This window comes from Gracilinanus agilis, chromosome 1, assembly GCF_016433145.1.
Source record: "Gracilinanus agilis isolate LMUSP501 chromosome 1, AgileGrace, whole genome shotgun sequence".
NCBI lineage: Eukaryota > Metazoa > Chordata > Mammalia > Didelphimorphia > Didelphidae > Gracilinanus > Gracilinanus agilis.
The window spans coordinates 712,164,902-712,184,764 of NC_058130.1; the positions used below are offsets into that span (position 1 = coordinate 712,164,902).

General features: G+C 47.7%; 1 protein-coding gene across 2 annotated transcripts; it reads right to left on the reverse strand.

Annotated features, from left to right (window-relative positions):
* Positions 1 to 963: 963 nt before the first annotated feature.
* GIPC1 (GIPC PDZ domain containing family member 1) lies at positions 964 to 13,967 on the reverse strand. Of its 2 annotated transcripts, none has more exons than XM_044670560.1 (7): positions 13,893 to 13,967; positions 9,317 to 9,637; positions 6,595 to 6,780; positions 5,790 to 5,970; positions 3,444 to 3,556; positions 3,245 to 3,326; positions 964 to 3,103 (listed from the first exon to the last, which is right to left on the reverse strand). In XM_044670560.1, the coding sequence occupies exons 2-7, from the start codon at positions 9,602 to 9,604 to the stop codon at positions 2,952 to 2,954; spliced, it is 1,002 nt and encodes a 333-aa protein (XP_044526495.1). In that variant the 5' UTR covers positions 9,605 to 9,637; positions 13,893 to 13,967; the 3' UTR covers positions 964 to 2,951. The 2 variants fall into 2 exon arrangements, with proteins under 2 accessions (XP_044526495.1, XP_044526505.1); XM_044670570.1 differs by lacking the exon at positions 13,893 to 13,967 and adding an exon at positions 3,759 to 3,770 and having other exon boundaries at positions 3,444 to 3,532; positions 9,317 to 9,443.
* Positions 13,968 to 19,863: the final 5,896 nt, after the last annotated feature.

The window sequence follows — 19,863 nt, forward strand, 5'->3', positions numbered from 1 at the left end:
AGGTGAGAGAACCCCTTCCCGCCCCTCAAGTGCGCCCAAGGACTTTAAAGCCAGGAGGGATGGGGGAGGGGTCGAGGCCTAACCCCTCATTTCAGATAAAGAAATTAAGGTCAGAGAAGTTAAGTGAACGGCCTAAGGCAGGGTTCAAATTTGAGTCTCCTCAGCCCAGATCCTGGTCCTTCCCACAGGTGGGGCTGGTCTCTGTCCAGCTCTGAAAAAGCAGTTCATAGTTGGGCAGGGACACTTGTGAAGAGAATAGGGCTCTGCTAGGGGAACTGGTTGCTGAGCTACCCTGATCAGGGATGGGGGTGCCAGGCATCGCTTGGTGATGCCAGAGATAGAGAGGGAATTCAGCTTGGGAGGCATCAGCCCTGAACTGAGCTGGGGCGAGGGAGGCAGTGTTCTTTCCCTGGGGGAGGGGGTGTTCCATGGGATGGGGGAAGTGGATGGGTTGGATGGGGTTCTTTTATTTATGTCAGGCTTAGGCTGGAGGCGGTTCCCCAAGAACATGTAATCCCTGAGGATGCTGGAGCTGGGATGAGGACAAAGGGTGGGCTGGGGAGGGGATCCAGGAGCCCTGTTTCCCAAAGCCCACCCTACTCTTCTCTTGGGACCCAGTCTGACCTCTGCAGTTCTAGACCCCTAAGTTTCATACTCCCCCACTGCCTCATGTCCAGAGATAGCAGAAACCCCAGACCAGAGGCAGAAGTAGACAATGGGACCAAGATTCACCCAGATACAAAATGGGAGAACCACCTCCTTCAGACTCCCCATCTGTCCAGACAGTTCCCCACCCTCCCCTCACCTCTCTAATTCAAGTTCACTTTAATGTTTCTAACCAGAATTCTGGGGGTTGAAGCCAGTTTTCCTACCCCACCCCCCATCCCAGCTACTACCCATTTTCCTGAGGCCCCCCTCCCTCTCTCAGTGATGAAGAGCTAGCTGACTGTCAAAACATTGGTGTCGGGTTTATGTCAGTCTCCCTGCATCTTCCCCCATCAGCCCAGCCAGCCAGGGCCTGTCCTCCAGCCCAAGGCCAGAGGGGTCCAGCCTCAGTGGCAGGGGAAGGTCCCTACTGTTCATCAGGGTCAGCCATCTATGTTCTCTGGTTGGCGTCTACTCTCAAAACTCTTAGAATATGTCTGGCCCAAGGAAGAGACAGAGACCCAGAGAGGAAGCTCCCTGACTAGGGCCATATGCCTAGAGGCAGAACTCATGGGAACCAGAGGCTCTGGATCTGGAAGGGATTAGACTGGTCCAACTGCATCACTTTATAGAAGGGGAAACAGAGGCTGAACAAGTGGCAGTTACTGCTTGGTCACTCATGGAGATATGTTAAAGCTGGAACTTGCCCAAAAGGACCAACCCTCAGGAGGGAAAGGGGAATGGGTCTCTGCCCCTCTGGATTCCAGCCATCCTCTCCCATTGTTTCATTTTTGGGCTACATTTGGAGACTTCCATGTGCCCTCTGAGAGTGCTGAATCTGAATCAGCAGATAGGAATTCAATTCCCTCTCTGGAGCTCAGTTTCTTTAACTGTAAAATGGGAAAGCAATCCTTCCATTTTTCCTTAGGGCTGTTTGGAACATATTTTCTAAACTGTAAAACATAAAAATGTATTATTACTAATGGGACAAAGTCTCTGCTATGTGACTGGTGTCTAGAGGGACAAGGGCCACCAGAGCCACACATGAACCTTCTTGGCCTCTGGGGTGAGGGGAATGTTTAGAGCCCACCATCTCCACTATTTCAGGAAGTGGGAAGCAAATGGTCATAAAGAAGCTCGGAGCTAGAAGGGACCTTGGAAACCCCCTCAATTTATACAGGAAAAGAAGGCCCAGAGGGGAAAGTCACCCAGCAAATTAGTGGCAGCCAGAACTTGAACTGAAGTGTTCAAACTTCTCATCCAGTTGAAACCTTGAGCTGAAAACTTCTCTTGCTGAGAAGCTGGGAGGTAGGGCCTAAGCACTAATCAGGCAGAACGGTGGGTGGGAGGAGGCAGGGGAAGACTGGGCCAAGGTCTCCTAATTCAATTTGGGCCACAGAGAGGATGGATTTCAGTCTACACATTCTTTCCCAGCTCCAGTTCAGCCCCCCACCCCTCAGGCCACGCAGCTCAGCTCCACTCAAGAGATCTCTTTATGTTAAAGACAACTCAAATAGAAAACCCCCCAGTCAAGGCCTGCCCCACCCCCTCAAAGTCAGTGAAGGCAGCTGGGGAATCCAGGGAACCCCTAAGGGAAGTCAGTCCTAGACCAGGGGATGGGTTCACAGCAGTCAAGTTCAAATACAGAGGTAAAAAGTCTGGGGAGTCTCCTAGTGGTGATGGTGACCATATTGCAGTTTCTGGGGTAAGGGGGGAAAGTGGCTGCCTGGTTGCCCCTCCCCTCTTTTCCCCTCCTCTGCCAGGGAAACAGGCAGAGGTCTTAGGCTCTTCCACGAAACAGAGCTGGGTGCCCCAGGGAGGGGAGTGGGGCCAGTTTGGCAGCTGATGTGGAAAAGTAGAGGAGGGAAGAAGGGGGAGGCTTCCCAGTTCTCTCTTCCCCAATCTAGACACTGAGGTAGGTGGGAAAGGGAGGAGGGGGGCTCCCTGGAGACCCTGGTCAGGCTGAGGAGGGAGGGGCTGTACCGATCGGATAAAGAGCATTGAGGGTCAGGCCTTCTCCCCTCCTACTCTGGCTGTATGGGGAATGTTGGATTCCAGTGGTGGTAATGGTGGTGAGGGCCTGGGGGCCTGAATCCTTGGCCCAGCTCTTCTCTCTGACCCCTCCTCCTTTCTCTCTAAGCCCCCAGACAAAGACCTCTTCAGTGCTCTGTCCTCTAAACAGCAATGATGGTGCTGGGATGGGCCCCAGGTGTCTGGTCTCCCAGACTTTTTGCTTCCAAGGCCCCTCGGCACTGTCTCATGTTAATTCCGTCCCACATTTCCTCGGAGTCAGTCCAATTTGAGTCCTAGTAGCGCCCAACTTTGGCATCGCCGATTGCTCCCCACACATCGAAGACAAATTCATCAGGAAAGGCAAAGTCACCTAGTCGTTCGTCTAATGCCTCCGCCAACTCATCTGGGTTCCGCTTATCCCTGCCCAGCTCTACCATGGTGGCTGCTGCTCAAGGAAAAGAGGGGGTGGTGTGGTGGTGGTCAGGATCCTAGATCCTCCACTCTTATTTCCTGCCCAACTCCCTCTAAACACCCAGCCCAGTTCCCACCACCTCTAACTTCCATATCCCTCTCCAAAGAATCTCACCCAGCTCTGTGTCCCGGATGCCCATATAACTTTCTAGCAGGTCATCCACCTTCTCAATGGCCTTCTCCTCGAATGCTGAAGGCTGGGGGTAGAGAAAAATTCAATTCATCTCAATCCACATTAATCAACTATTATGCATACGATTCATATATACAAGGCACTGTAAAGCAGAACAGGACAGCTGGGGCTGACCACTTACCAGTTCTTCCACTGTAGCTGGACCCCGGGATCGGAGGCGAAGGGTCCCCCTGCCAGTGCCAAGTTGGGGTCCAGAGCCAGGGCGAGCCCCTGCGGACCGCTGACTGATCATGTCTGAGATAAGCAAAGATGGTGTCAGTATCTGATATTTCCTCTGCCCCTCATAACCTGGGGTCCAAATATCCCCTCTCCCATGGACCTAAGCCTCCTTACAGAGTCTAGAAACTTGATGAAACTCTAGGCATCACCAAGGCCAACACCCCTATTTCAGATAAGGCACCTAAGTAAAGTCACTTCCCCAAGGCCATAAAGCTACTAAGTTCCAGGGCTTAGATTGAAAGTCAGGTCTTTAGACACCAAACTAGAGCTCTTTCCACTACCCCACCTTGCTCTCCTCTTCTGACCCCAAAGCCTGACATGCCCCAGATGTGTGGGAGTATCTAGCCCTCAATTCCAATTGGGGTTGAAGAACTTCTTGACAGGGTCATAGGTCTCAAGATTAAAAGAGACCTTTCATTTGGGTATGGTGGTGTTGGTCCTAGCAAAGAAAGGTAAACAAGTGGCCCAGGCAGGATCCAAACCCAAATCTCTTGACCCTAACAGAAGACTCCCAATTGCCTCAACAAACTGCTTTGAGAGGTGTCTTGGCCCCTGATCCTCCCTTTCTTGGAGCCCACTCCTAGGGCTGGGCCATGATCCAGGCATTCCACTGGGGGCCAGAGAAGGCGCAGTGTGGGGAGGGGAAGAGGAAGGGTTGGCTGAGGTCAGGAGCTCTGCAGCTGGGAATGGCCTCTAGTTGGAGGGAGGAGGGTTAGAAAATAAAGGCATTTGAGTCTGTGACTCAGGGGTAGGGCTAGAATGGGCTAAATAACGTAGAACTGGATTTGGAGGAACTAAGTGCAAATCCTGACTCAACTTATAAAGATCACTTTAGCCCCTTCTGGGTCTCGGTTTTCCTTATTTGTGAAATAAAAAATGTTGGACAGGAGGATCCCAACAGTCTCTCCCAAATCTAAATCCTTTGCTCCTGAGAGAGAGCGGAGCAGCTGAAAAGGGAATAACTACCATACCTTCAGGCGAGTATCTGGCTCCTTTGGTAGCATTACCCTGCCCAATCTGAGACTGTGCCCTGAGGCCAGATTGCTGGGCAGTGAAGTACAGTGGGGAGCAGGCAATTGGGAACAGGCTGCCTAATTCTTTCTCCATTCCAATATGGGAGCAGCCCTCCTGGCCCCTATCCAGCCTCTAACATTTCAGCCTGTGTTGGGGAAGCAGCTGGATAATGCCTGCCCTCTCCCCTTCCCCCATCTTGGCCCAGGGCTGTGGTCCCATTCCTGAGAGGCAGCAGAGCCAAACGCAGGGGGCTGGAGATGGCATCAGTTATGGGCAGCCAAGCATCCCCAACAGGGGCTCCCTGTGGCCTAAAGGCTGGGGGGTTTGGACCTGAAGGGTCTTGGTTGAAATCTGAGTATAAGGGAAGAGGAAATTTTTGGGGGGTGAACTAGGATAGGTTGGAGGGTGATAAGTACTGTGGACAGAACTGGTAATGAGTCTGGGAGAGGAAAGGGGAGTGGCTAGGGGCAGGGAGATTGTAGGCATCAGCCTTAGGGAGACTTTTAGGTAAGAAAGCATGAGGAAGTCTAGTTGAATTGAACTAGGGGGCCTTGAGGCCAGAGAAAGAAATAAAGTTTGTAGGGGATAAATACAGGGGAGGATATGGGGGAAAGAGAGGTTTGTTTGGGTCAGGGGACAAAGCTGAAAATCAAGGGTTAATCGGAAGGTGAGAACAGGATTGCTAGAGAGATCTACAGGACAGGAACATGCCAGGGGGTAGCAGGTGCTGCCACCTGAGACCAGAGCTGGAAGGAGGGACCTATGACGCAGAGGCGGGGGGGGGGGGGGGGGGCTCCCCCTTTAACCCTCAGGGTGTGAGTCACAGGCTACTGCCTGCAAAGCCTTCAGGAAAGTGAACCCATTAGTCCTGGGTCTCCTCCCTGTTAGTGAGCTCTCCCAAGCCAACAAATGGTCTGAATATGAGGGTGGGGTGACACCTGCTGGCTGCCAGGGGTAGGTGAAGGGCACAATAAGAATAAAGGGCACAGGAGAAAGGGATCTGAACCCAGCCTGGTGGAGGTTCCCAGAAGGTTGTCCCATGCCTCCCAAAGTGTCCTTGGACTTCCATATTTTAGGTTGGATAAAAAGATTCTCGTCTTCCAAATCTACGTTCCTAGACTACTTCCTCATCCCAGTTCTAAGGTGTAACAGCCCCTTCCTTCCCCAGATTCCACCCACTTCCCAGTGACCACCCTTTTGGGTAGACCCTGTGCCTCCAAGCTCTAGCCCTCACCAAAGGCCTTTCGAGGCTCCGTAAGCTTGAGGGTAAAGGTGCGGCCTCGGGGTAGATCCTTGAGCATCTTGGCCACCTCGTAGTGTCGGCAGCCGAGAAGGTTCTGCCCATTGATGGATTCTATCATGTCACCCACGTTGATCACTTGGATTCGGTCAATGACACTCCCCTCCTTGATCCTCTGTTGAAGGAGACATACCCAGCTCTTGCACTGAGCTGTGGCCCCATAGGGGCTTTCATCACCCTGAGCTCATGATGCCTAGACTAGGCCAGCCTAGGCCAGTAATGGAGAACCTGTTAAAGACCAAGTGCCCAAACTGCACCCTCATGCCACATGTAAGCCCCCACCTTACCCCAGACAGGGGAGGGAAGAAGAGCTCCTATTTTGCTGCTAGGCAGAGGGGCAAGTGATGAGAGAAATGTCCTCAGGCAGTGTGTGGAGAGGGGAAGGGGAGCAGCCCCCTCCAGCACATGTGCCATAAATTAGCTAACATGGGCCTAGGCTGTCCCACGAGAGATGTGTGTGTGTGTGTGTGTGTGTGTGTGTGTGTGTGTGTGTGTGTGTGTGTGTGTGTGTGTGCCTGATGTTTTGTCTCTGGGAAGGGATTAGACAGTCACAAATGAGGAAATGGGGAATCTCAGAAGTTAAAGGACTTGCACAAGGTCACACAGTTAAAAACTGTTAGAAATGGGAATTGAACCAGTGTCTTCTAACTGCATTTCCAAATGTTTTTTCTGTTATGCCACATAAGGGGCCGTGTAAGAGCTCCCCAACATGCACCTCCTCCCCACCAATCACCAGTACCTTGATAAAGGCATAGCCAGCCCCGTTGTCAGTGATGGTGAGCCCCAGGGCCTCCTCTGACTTGAACACCTCTACTTCCTTGCGCTGGCCTTTAACGTGGGCGAAGATGAAGTCCTCCAGCCCAATCTGGCCTCCAAGGAGCTTCTCCATGTCCACTTTGTGTGTATTGAGTGTGCAGAACATTACCTGGGAGGAGAAGTTGACTTGCAGATGGGCAAAGGGCCAGACTCAAGCCCACCAGCTCTATCCCCCAAGGCAAATATATCCCTTGTGGGAGCAAGATGTGGGAAGACCCCTGATGGACAAAGTGCTATGTGTGTCTACATTTTTATATCTTAGGAAAAAGACCCTTCCATCTAGATCTTAATCCACAGGAAAGCTGTTCTTTAACCTCGTAGCCTCTTCCTAGAATGGTTCCCCCTACATCTGGATGTCCAGTCTCAGGATGCAGACAGAAATATCCAGCACAACTGCCATCACTACACCATGATCTCCGTGGTGGAGAACACTCTCATGACTAGTCTTTCTTCTACCTCCCCAGTTAGAACATACTATTAACAAGAAGGAAGAAGCAATCCCTTGAATTCTTTTTGGCAGGGTTACTGAAGTAGAAGTTCAGGGGATTTCTATAGATCAGTGATGGGGAACCTTTTAGAGATAGAGTACCAGGCCCCACCCCCACCCAAACCCAGAGACAACATGCTGGGCCCCACCCCCCCAACAAGTGCAGGGCACCCCCTGCCCCTTACCCCACACAGGAGAGGAAGAAAGTGCTCCCATTGGGCTGCTGGGCAGAGGGGTGGGTGATGTGAAAAAATGTCATCAGGAACAGTGGAGAGGGGGAGGGGAACAGTTCTACCCAAGTCCCTCTGCCTTTCTAGTAAAAAACTTGGAGGGGAGGGAAGGTGATTGCATACCCATAGAGAACACTCTGTGTGCCATCTTTGGCACCCATGCCACAGGTTCACCATCTTTTCACCATCACTGATACAGCTATATTTTACTTAGATTGTAGCAAACTATCTGATGAAATAGTTCATGCTATTCTTGTGGAAAAGATGGGAAAACATGAGTCAGGCAATATTAAGATTAGTTGGATTTGGAACTGAATGGCCAGAACAAAAAAATAGCCACAAAGTGTTCAATAGTAAGAGTTTGGTCCAAGCATCTGTACAGCAAAGATTAAGTAGATGGATTGTCTATTATGTAGTTTATGACATGTAGTGAAATGGCTTACCTATAGAATATAGCTATCAGTGTATATATATATATATATATATATATGGGGCAGAAAGTACAAATAGATGATGAGCTAGGACCAGAATTTAGCAAAAGAGCAAGTTGGAATGCTTTCAGAGACCTGCAAGTGACCCCAAGCTTCTTTTAGAAATAAAAGGCCCATCTTTTCAATGCTCATATTCTAATAATGTTGTTATATGGTTGTAAGATATGGAATAATGCCTCTGAAGAACTAAAAATATCACATGGAGGGTAATAGGAGATGCATGGATTAAGCTGCAATATATAACCAACGAGGAACTTCCAAGGACATGGCACCAGGGAAAGTTATGATAGGAGGAAAAGCTAGATTGGCAACATGGTGAGGGCAAGGGATGATATGTGGACAGCCTGTATTTCCCTGGTATCTTTTTAATGTCAGAATAAAACAAGGAAGACCTCTACCTCCCTTGGGATGAATTTATGGGAGGGCAAAGATATAAATAGCACAGGATGGGATATGATCTGCAGGAACTTTTTAAGTACTGGAGAAGGATGTCTCTGGAAGACTGTCTTATGAATCAGTGTTTGGCTCTGTGACAGTCAGGATTTTGATCAATGATCTGGGGAGAAAGGCAAAGATGATAGATACATTCTTATTAAATATATAGATGACAACATAAAGCTAGGCTAGATTGTAAGTACACTCGATGATGGATTCAGAATCCAAAAAGATCTTGACAAGATGGAAAATTAGACTGACCCAAATGAGATTAAGCTTAATAGGGATAAATGGGCACAAAATAAAAACCAGGTGTACAAGTAACAGAAAGAAAGATTATTCATAAGCTGGAGTTCATCCAAAGGAGAGCCACTAGAAGAATCAAGTACCTTGAATATCAAGATCGTCTGAAGGTAGGGATGTTCAGCCTAGAGAAGAGAAGTGGGGCTAGGGGGCAGGGCCAGGGGCAAGGAAGACACATAATGGTTGTCTGAAATATATGTAAGGTCTCACTGAGAAGAGAAATGAAATTTCTTTCACTTGGTCTAAGGAGGCAGTACTAGAAGCTATGGGTGGAAGTTGTAGAGATAAATTTAAATTTAATATAAAGAAAGGTTCCTGACTATGAGTTATTCAAAAGTAAAAGGAATGGAGTAGTGGGTTGCTCTTTGGTGGAAGTCTTCAAGAAAAAAACCGAATGACCATTTGCTGGTATGTTGTAGTAGATTCTTTTTCAGTTATCATTTGGACTAGATGGCTGCTGGGGCTCCTTCCAATTCTGAAATTTTGGGTTTCTGTGACCTTGGCAACCAGCTTTTCCATGTTCCAATATCGAGTTGGGGGTGGGGGGAGGCCCGCCAGTACAGTCCTCAGCTTCTGACCCTCCCTTCAACCTACTGTTAGAGGCCTACCATCTAGTCTCAGCACCTCTTTCCTGTTACAATTCCATTCAACCTACTTTGTCTTCCCTCTAGGCCAAGATCCCACTCTTGGCAGCCATACCTCAGCAGGGGGCAGGTGGAAGGCCTCAGCAATCTTGCCATACAATTCCTTCACATTTGTGAAGCCTTCAATTCGACCAGTAGGGCTTCCATGGGCCAGCTGGGTGTGGAACACCAGTCGGGGCCGAAGAGATGGGGGTGGGGGAGGTAGGCCCACGTGGGGCCCCCCTCCCCCACCCCCACCTAGTGGCCCTGACTCCCCCACACCCAGCCCACCCCGTCCAGGTTCTGCCTCCTCATTTTCCACCAAGGGTGGTGCCTTCTTTCTCCGGCCAAGTCCCAGAGGCATGGGAGATGATGGAGGGGGGTGCTCCCAGGAGATCTGTGGATGGCAAAAAGGTAGAATGTTTAGGGTATCCTTTCAAGTCCAACTAAAGACCAGATAGGTCAACGTTGTAGAATAGGCCATGGGTTCAGAGTTGAGAACTAGTTTTGAACCCATTCTGCTGCTTATTCCCTTTGTGACCTCAAATAGGCATTGTCACAACTCTTTGAACTTTACTTTCCTGGTCTATAAAAGGAAGAGGTGGAGCTCCAAGGTCTCTAGTATCTCTTTCAGTTCCCAGGTTATGATCTTAAGAGTCCTCTGTTCCAAGATTCCTGTGGCTACAAGTGACACTGAGGACCAGGGGCCTTAGGATCTTCCCTCTTCCTCTGACCTATTGATCACAAGGGATGTTTCCAATGTTCCAGCCAAAATAGATGCCTCTGCCCCCACTTTTCACCTTGTCCTGCCCTTCCTTTAGGCACCTACTCACATTATCCCTCATGAGAGCCCAATTCCATGTATTGAAATTGCTCTCTTCATGGCCTTGCCACTAAAGCTGCTCCCTGCATAAAGCCTTGACTGATTCCCCAAGCTGAAAGTGATTTCAATGAACTCATATTTCTCCTAATTCCTATTTCTCATATTTCCTCTTTCCCTGGGGCCCCCATGCTCAAAATAATGCTCTCTTTCCTATCACAATTATTTATGTGCTTTTTAATCACCTATGAGGGAGTGTAGTAGAATGAGTGCTTGAAATTGCAGGATGTGGGTTTGAATCTCAAGTCTAACACTTACTACCTGTGAGATCTTGGATAACATACCCAGGAAGACTATCCTCCAATTCTCTGAGGCTAGATGACCCAGGGTCCCTTCTGGCTCTAAATCTCCAATCTCAGGATGACAAGTTGCTGACGCCAAGCTCTGTGTCATATTTGTCTTTGTATGTACAGAGATTTGTACACAGTAGGAACTTAATGTTGATTCCTTTAATGGATGCTTTAAAATAAATGAAGATGGTTCAATTCAATTCAGCAAATATATTAAGCGTCAATTTTGTGCTGATACCATATTAGGTGCTGGGGGAGATGCAAAATTTCAATTGGACCTGGCCCTTGCTCTTGTGCTGTTTTGGGGAGTTAAAGCACAAAGATTAAAGTATGATACACAATTAACATGCATGTGCCAAAGTAAATAAGAGATATGGAAAAACCAAAAAGGGTACCATGGGAGGTCCAAGAAAGGTTATTTTAGGGATCAGGGAAGATGTAACACTTGGGCTAGGCTTGAATAGGCTGTTAGAATGTAACAGGTGAAGTGGGGGAAGCAGAGGATTCTAAGGTAGGAAGAATGGAAAGGAAAAAGTATTTTTATAGTGTCTATTATGGGCTAGGGGTTCCTGGAAGGGAGTGGCATAAGGCTGGAAAGGTAAAGAGGTACTAGAATCTACATTATACCTTTCCTGGTATTTTCTATACCTGGCACAGTACCTTCTAACATGTACTTGATAAATGTTTGAATTGAACTGAAATGAAATGATTCTTCATTCATTCATTCATTCATTCATTCATTCATTCATTCATTCATTCATTCATCTATCTATCCATTACTGAGATCCTGATGCTTGGCACTGATGGGGAGACATTGGAATCAGTACCAGTTATGGCCCTGAGGGAGCTCACTGTACACATGCCTCTTCTAACTTGTGAATTCTGAGGGTAGTATGAGCACCTGCAACTTCTTCAGTTTCCCTCCACCATGACTAGCACAGGGTCCAACATCTCACAAATACTTAGTGATTCAATGATGTTCTGTCTTCTCAACTAGACTGTGAACTCTTTAAGGCAGGGGTCGGCAATATATGGCTCTTTCTGCAGGAGCCATAAAGTCGATTTTTTTTCAGGCGCTGTTACAGGAGCTGCACTGTGAGCACTGTACAGCTCTCACGAAATTACATTTTAAAAAATGTGGTGTTTATGGCTCTCACGGCCAAAAAGGTTGCCGACCCCTGCTTTAAGGGCAGGCCCAGGGCCTTGTTCATCTTCCTCTTTATTCCCCAGTGCTGAATTTATGATATTGTATTCTGCCAGAACCTTCAGCCTAGACTCCTATGGCCCAGTGGGAATATCTCTCCCTCCTTCTTCTTCCCTCTCCAAACTTCCATATTTCTAAGTTCTTATTTCCCTTTCTCCCAGGCAAAGGGAGTCTAGTGGTAAAGGGAGAGAAGGGAAAAAATATTCCAGATGTTCAGAGAAGAGCATGAATCTATTGGAAGAGAGAACTGGGTGGGAATACACTAAGGTTCTTTCTTGGGGATCCTGGGGGATTTAAGACAGTTGAGAGGCAAGAACTCCAGTTTCCCACCCTCTTAGCCCTAAGAAGACCCCAAAACTCCATGAAACTTGATTTTTACTGTTTGTGTGCCTATGTAACATCTCTTCATCTTATATGAGTCTCAGTTTTCTCATCTGTAAAATAGTTTTAATAATACCCTCCCACCTCACATGTAAGAAAAGGTAACACTATGTAAACCTTAAAGTATGACAAAATGCAAGTTAGAGAGAAAAGGATTGGGGCAGGATGGTTTCTGTAAGCTACTAAGCAAGGGGCTAGAGACAAGGGAAGAGAATATTCTGCTCTGGCTCCCCATTTCATCTGGGGCGTTGTTCTGGATGGAATGAGGGCGGGCCAGGCAGCGCTGATTCAGCCAGACAAACCAAACCGGCTACTGGGTGTTTCCTGGGGAGAAAATGCTGGCTAGGTGCCTGCCCTACTCAGCAGAGATGAGACCCAAGTATTTTCAGGGTCCCCCTACCTCTTAAATGTAAGCTGTTCTCCCAAGACCTAGGATACTAGGACATCCATGAAACTAGCTCACCCCACTCAGGGTCAGGGTTTAGTTAATACTAAGTCCCATTTCTACAGTGTTTCAAGTTGACAAAGCATTTCCCTTCAAACAACCTTGAGGTAGTGCAATTAGTATTACACCCATTTTATAAATGAAGAAACTAAAGCCCAGAGAAGGAAAGTAACTACTTTGCACAACTCATAAAGAGCAGAGCTGGTTTTCAAATGCAATTCTGAATCCAAGGCCTGTCCAAATATTCTAAATATGGCCTTTGAGGTGGGCTGAGGGGTAGGGAAATCACAATGGATCCCTTCTCTGGAAACCAGTGCCCAGCAAGCTCCCTAAAACAAAAGATTAGGTGGAGATGGTGAAACCTGTAGCAGGTGCCCAACCCACCCAGCAGGGACAATACGAATATGAGAAAACTACAGGTCTGAGTCACAGGGGGCAGTCTCAGGAACTCCAAAAGGAGGGGTTGGGCTACCACAGCCACACCTCTCTACCCTGGTTTGGGGATACTTTCTCCTTCATAAATACTCCAAAGCAGCTAGTTCTGAGAGGAAAGTCTGAAAATGAGAACATAATTCTTGTTCCCTGCATCATTAGCCTAGGAAAGAAACTCCACATTTAAGGAAACTTAGTGGGGGGAGGGAAGGGAGGAGAAGGAAGACTGGATATGGGGGTTCCTTTCCTGGTAGCCTAGCATTGTCTCTTTGATCCATACCCTACAGGCCTGTAAAGTAAGCCTGAAACTCGAGGCTGAAGGTCCCATCATCCCGGCCACAGTCCGGGGCTCCAGACCTCCTCCCCTCAGGGTCTTTTGGGACCTCCACTCCTCGAACTAGTCCCCACAACCAGGGTTCCAAGCTCAGTCACCCTTGGATGCACGATCTTTGGGAGAGTGTTCCTCGATGCTCTCTAGGCCCAGGGCCCTTTGTGTCCATTCCCACAGTGTGTCTGCACTCCACGTTGGGACAAGCCCCTTGGCCCCACACGATCCATCCCTTCCAGGGAATCCCTGGGGGTCATGGTCACACCAAGTGCACACTCCTCATGCCGGCTGTGCCCTGTAGCCCGGCTCGTCCAGCGCTCAGCGAACTAGATCCCCACCCCCCTACGCTTCTGTGTCCGTGGGCCTGTACCCACTCAAGTCTTCTCTAGTTCCGTGTCCCACTGTGCTAGGGTCAATCTGGGATCCCACTTCATTGGTACCTGTGTCCTGCCCTGACCAGCCCCCTCCTCACGTCTCCTCCCTGAATCCCCTAGTGTCTGTGTCCTCGAATCCATGTCTCGGGACCTACTGCTGCCCCGGCCCCTCGAGTACCCCGCGTGTCTGAGACTCCTGGACCCCGACGCCTACCACCCTCGTGAGTATCTGTGAGTGTCCCTGTCCACGGAAGTCCGGGAGCCGCAGCCGCACCCGACCCCCCATACGCCCGGATCTGGCCCCCAGGGGGCACTCACCTAGAGCCGCCGCCTCCGCGAGAGGATAGTCCCTCCGAGAACTCCAGCCGGCCGCTACCGGGGCCTCTCTCCCACAGAGGCGCCCAGGAAACAGGGCGGGGCTGATTCCAGAGACAGGCCAATCGCTGGTCACATCTCGAACCTCTGGCCCAATCAACGCTATTACAGAGGCGGGGTGGGGTCGGCGGACACATTCCAGAGGGATCCCTCCGCCTAGTCCTGCCTCTTCTTCACCCACCCCACCCCGCATTCCCCCGCTCCCTGTGATAGTGGATCAGCCCTACCCGCCCAAAGAACGATGGACTGTACCACTTAAAAGGATGTCTGGGGGAAGGATTGTAAATCTCGAGAACAGAGCCTTAAAACTCTGGACCAATCATAAGAACGGGAAGGAGGCATGCCACCAATTAGATCGTGGGGACGCAGAACCACGTGCTGCAACCTGGATGTCCGTCAAAAGGGTTTGTGGGGGGCTGGTATCCCGAAGATGGGAATGGGGTGATTGAGGGTGGAGATGAGGGTGCAGATCCAGGAAAGAGAAGAGAGCGTCAGGACAGGAATAGCCGGGGGTCCACATCAGTGGCCCTACGTGGCGCTTTAATATAACGACACCTTACATTTCGTAGCACCATAACTTTTGCGGCTGACCTAGCAAACGTCAGGATTCCCATTTTGTAGCTAAAGAAACTGATTCCGGAGAGGTGAAAAAGACATTTGACGAAAGTGGCACAACTGGTTAATATCAGAGATAAGACTGTGATGTTACTATAGGGAACTCCTAGGTGAGTAAAACCCGTCTATTTTTGCAGGTCTGCACTTAAAGAGTATGAAGAAACTTGGGGGAAAGGAGGTCCACGGGAGAGAGCACACGGAGAGTTGCCTAGTCACCCAGCTAGTATGTTACCACGGTGCTTTCTTGCAACCCTTAAATCACTAAATTCTGGTTACTATTATTTTGTTTCCAAGGTTAGCACTCTTTCCACTACACCATGACGTGTTTTTCTAAAATAATATCCTCACACTTTTCTGCCTAGAGTAAGGAAGATCTAAATTCAAATGTGGCCTCAGACACTAGCAGTGTGATCCTGGGCAAGTCACCTAAAAAATAATAAATCTGCATCTGCCTCAGTTTCCCAAACAATAGAATGCAGATCAAAATAGCAACTACTTTACCGGGTTGTTGGGAGGACAAAGAAGGTAATATTTGTGAATCACTTAGCATAGTGCCTGGCGTCTAGTAGGTGTTTAATAAGTGCTGGTTCCATTCTGCTCTGCCTTTCTTTTACTGTTGCATCAATAGAAAATGGGAAGCATTGTTAAACAGATTCAATATCCCGCAAAACTCCTTCCCCTAAAAATCCCAATAGAAAACACTGAATAAGAGTTTTAAAGTGTAAAACTCCTGGGGAAATGAGATTTTATAACTCACTCCTGGACACCTGAAGGGCACAAAAGAGAAAACCAAAGATTTGGAATCATATGCTAGCTTTGGGTAAATCTCCTTTGAAACTTTCTTCCCTTGCAAAATGAGAGATTTGGATTAAATGATCTCTAATGTTTCTTCTGGTTCCCAAAGAATTCTATGACCTATTTTAGAGACCTAGAAGATAACCTCTTGAGACCTAGGTGGGAAAGGAGTGAGCAAAAATATTAATGGGCATTCTGGGAACTGTAGTTCTCTCTATTGTACAGCAGCTTGCCCCAGGAAACCAACAGTGTGGGTGTTGTTTATTCCCTTTTCCCTAAAATAGAATTAATTCCTACAGTTCCCAGGGAGGTGGGTAATACAGGAAGTTGCTCCCAGATCAAGTTGCTAGGAACAGAGTGATTACTGAGGGATCTGTGGATTATAGCTAGCAAATGGATCAAAGTAGGGCTAAAAACCAGAAAAGAAAAGGCAGCACTCCCTTAGGGCAAACAGATCAATCTGGTGTATCAGGAAGTCTGGTACAATGCTGTTATTGTCCTTTTTCCCTGCTGGAGGGGCCAGAGGTGGTGGGGTGGGATGTAAGCCTCAGCCATCCCACTAGGGTGACTGGTTGTCATAGTGTATGCCAAACTATACCCTGGGGAAGTGAACTCTAAGGAGGCTCCCAAAGCCCCCAAATTGTCTCACCAAAGCAACATTTACAGGATTTAGAACTGGAAGGAACCAAAGAGATCACTGAGACTCTCATTTTACAAAAAAGAGGAAACTCAGGTTGAGAGAAAAGAGACTTACCCAGGTCAGGCAGCTAGTAAGAAGAGCTAGAATTCATTCCAGGCCTAATTGATTCTAAATTCAGGGTTCTTTCCCATATTCCCCAACTGGGTTTGGAAGGGAAGGAGGCAGAAGGCGGGATAATAGGGACAACATCAAGAGCCACCTGTTCCTAGGAGCTGAAACAGTCGCCAGGCAATAAATAGGGAGCAGTCAGAAAGAACTCTGGAATTAGAGTCAGAGGCACATCTATTAGCTGTGGGATTTTGGACAACTTGCTCATCTCTGAGTTTTTGCTGTAAAATGTAGATCTAAAACCCATTCCTGTACCACATTTACTATCCTGTGACCTAGTCCAGTGATGGCAAACCTTTTAGAAGACCAAGAGGCCAAATGGCAAACTGTGTAGAGAGAGGGAGAGGAGCAGCCTGGCCCCGCATTCCTCTGACTTTTTAGTAATGAACTCTGGCTAACTCTGTGCTTGAGTGAGGAGTGGGTGGGCAACCCACAGAGAGGCCTCTCCTCTGAATGCACACGCTAGAGCACGTGCCCCTCCCCCCCCCTCCATATAGGTTCACCAACATGGACCTAGTCCAACCATGTCATTTTATAGAATAAACCCAAGAGATTAAGTTAACACACCTGAGATTCATACCCAGCTCCCCCCCCCCTTTTCCTGACTATAAATCCAGGGTGTTTTTGTTTTGTTAGATAACCTCTAAAGTTATCTAAGGTTCTGGTCCTAAATTCCATCATTTTATGACAACTAGATATGCAGCTTAAAAGTGATACAACTGTATCACCCCAGGGAGAGGCAAGGAGGAACCGTAAGGGTTGAGGAAATGAGTAAATAAACTCATCTGGAAGGGAGAGAATAAAGAAAATCAAAGGGGGTGAAGGCTGGGAAGGGGCCTACAGCTCAGGATAGGATACTAGGAGTTAGAGCTGGAAGACATCATCACCAACCCTCTTGTTTTACCAGTGAGGAAACTGAGATCTGAGAGTAGAAGTAACTGGCTCAGATCAAGTCAATCCACCACCCCTCCAAGTACATTTTCCCACTACCCCAGGATGCAGTTTGTTGATGCGCCTGAATGAACTTCATTGCTCATGCTAACCTTTGTGAGCTTGGAGCAGCCTCTAGCTCACCCAACCAGCCTAACAGGATCAGGTTGGGCAAGGGTACTGCCGGGAAAGGAAATCTGAGGCGGAAAGGCCGGAAGCAGAGGCAGGGATTCAGGACAGATTCTTTTCCTGGTCAAAAAGACTGTCTCCAAAGCCAAAGGGGTGCCTCGCAAATGTCAGGAAGCAAGCAGAGATTGCCTGTAAGCTCAATTGGGGGTGGGCGTTTCATATAGCCTTTGGTAATACATAGGTGAAAAACCTCACTTAGAATCAGTTAGGCTGACTTAGTCTGACATTGTGGATCAGTGGGAAAAGCCCTGGATTCAGCTCTAGAAGATTTGGTTTCAGATTTCACTTGACATTTTTACCTATGTGACTCTAAGCAAATCCCTAATCTCTCTGGACCTTAGTTTACACATCTATAAGGTAAGGGGGAAGTTAGACTAGATCAGTCAATCAACTAGAACTTATTAGGAATTTACTGTGTACCAGGTCCTGTGCTGAGCTATTGGGGCTATGAAGAAAGGCATAAGAAGTCCCTGCTCTGAAGGAGCAATAGGGGAGACTGCATGTAAATAATTAGGTATATACCAGTACATACAGAATAGATACAAGAAATGATCATGAGGATGGCTATGTGAACAAGTGAGGGGGCAAAAGAGGCAGGAAAGGCCCCCTTTAGCAGGTTGTTGTTTTTTTAATATATATTTGAGTTATCTTAAAGCTAAGGATCTAAGAGGTGTAGAGAGGGGGAAGTGGTCAGGAAGGCAAGAATTCCAGGGATTAAGGATAGCCAATGCAATCTCAGGATCAGGAGTCCTGTGTTCAAGGTCCAGAGAGTAGGCCAGGATGGCTGGATTGTAGGGAGATAAGAGGGAAGCAAAGACTAGAAATGTAAATTTGGAAATTTCAAATTCCAGCTTTAAATACTAGAACAAGATGGCCTTAGTTTGTTTCTAGGGCCCCTTCTAGCACCAAATCTATGATCTTATATTGTATAATGAAGAGAATAATGAATTGACAAGCAGGAGATTGAGGCTCAAATTTCAGTTCTGCTGCTTCCTACTTGTGTGACCTTAATCAGTTCAAATTATAATTCTGTGAGTTGCAATTTCCATTTATAAAGTGAGGGAACTGGCCCTTTTTAGCAATAAATTCTTCCATCCTCTGTCATGGGCAAGTCACTTTTCCTCTGATCTGGTTTCCCTCTCTCTTCAAATGAGGGCACTTTCCTAGATGTATGGGAAGCACTGTTTAGTATGGATAGAATCCTGAAGGAAGAACTGGGTTCAAATTCCCCCTCAGAAATTTAGCCCTGTTTTATTCCTAACCCAACCCCTAATCTCTTTGTTAGTGTTTCATCTCTAAAATGAGGGTGATTGCACCTGTTTCACAGGGTTGGTGAGAGGCTCAAATGAACTAATGTTGGAAAGTGTTTTGCAAAACTTTAAAGCACTCTAGGTGCCTGAGCTGTTATTATTAGAAGTTGTAGGAAGGTGCCTTCCAGCTGACATTCTATGATTCTGGCCCAGTCTCTGTAGGAGGTTATCCAGTATGCATGCAAATCCAGGAGCAAGGATGGTGAGAGGGAGTGCCTAGGATCATGAAGGCTGCCTCTGGCAAAACCTTTCTCTAGCTGGTGAATCACTGCCAGAGGCCAGGCAAGGAAGAGAGCTCTCTAAGCTGTTGGTTCCCAGGCCAGATCACTAGGGGCACAGAGAGGTTAGCTTTAAATCCCAAAGCTCAGCAGAAAAGGGCATTATCACCCGTAGCTGACAGCATAGTCTCTGAATTCCTTTCAAAGTCAATCTCCAACCTTATTCCACACGAGTGCCAGCTTCCTTCCTCTCTAAAAACTGTCTATGACTCTTAACCTGGCTCTTGTCCTAGATGATTTCCTACTAAGCCCTGGAATGAGTTCTCTACCAAGTCCCTTCTTGAACAGGAATCATGGAGGCACAGAGAGGGGAACCCGTTGGTATCAATGAAACCAAAGCAGCAATAAGATCTAGAGCTGAAAGGACACTGAAATCACCAATTCCAACTCCCCTATGCATAGTAAGGCCTGCACAAGATTATGAATTGTTCAAAATTGTACCAAGGAGCAGAGCTGGGTTTCAAGCCTATATCTAGGTTGTTGTTTAGTCGTTTTCAATCATATCCAACTCTTTGTGACCCCATTTTGGGCAGCTGGGAATGTGGCTTTGATTCCAAGCTCAGAATTCAGATGGAATAGAGGGAACTCTGGACTTAAAGTGAGAGACATGGGTTTGAATCCTTACAAACATTACCTGCATCTCACAGGGCTGGATGAGAGTTGTATTTTGGAAACATTAACAGTAGGGCCTCAAAGCTGGATGTAATAGTACAGCATACTAGAAAAAGCATGTATCCTGGAGTAGGAAGAGAAATGGATTCCAATGTTACTTCTGGAGCATCTAGTGGTATAACCACAGGCTGGTAGCTTTATCCTTCCCAATTTGTTTTCTCATCTGAAAACGAATTTGGTATTGTCTACCTTAGAGGTCTGTCATAAGTGCTCAAGGGGGTGAATGCATGAAAAGTCCTCTGCCAACCATGTAAATGGCAATCCTATAGCTTTCAAGGACTGCCAAGTGCTTTATGAATATTATTTCCTGTGACCCC

Excerpts from the sequence above, each read along its gene's own strand:
- GIPC1 (XM_044670560.1), bottom strand. The coding sequence starts at position 9,604 with ATGCCTCTGGGACTTGGCCGGAGAAAGAAGGCACCACCCTTGGTGGAA. Across the intron at positions 3,557-5,789 it reads GGAGCCTCGAAAGGCCTTTG|ACATGATCAGTCAGCGGTCC; the intron begins GTGAGGGCTAGA and ends TGCTTATCTCAG. Across the intron at positions 3,104-3,244 it reads CATCCGGGACACAGAGCTGG|CAGCCACCATGGTAGAGCTG; the intron begins GTGAGATTCTTT and ends TTCCTTGAGCAG.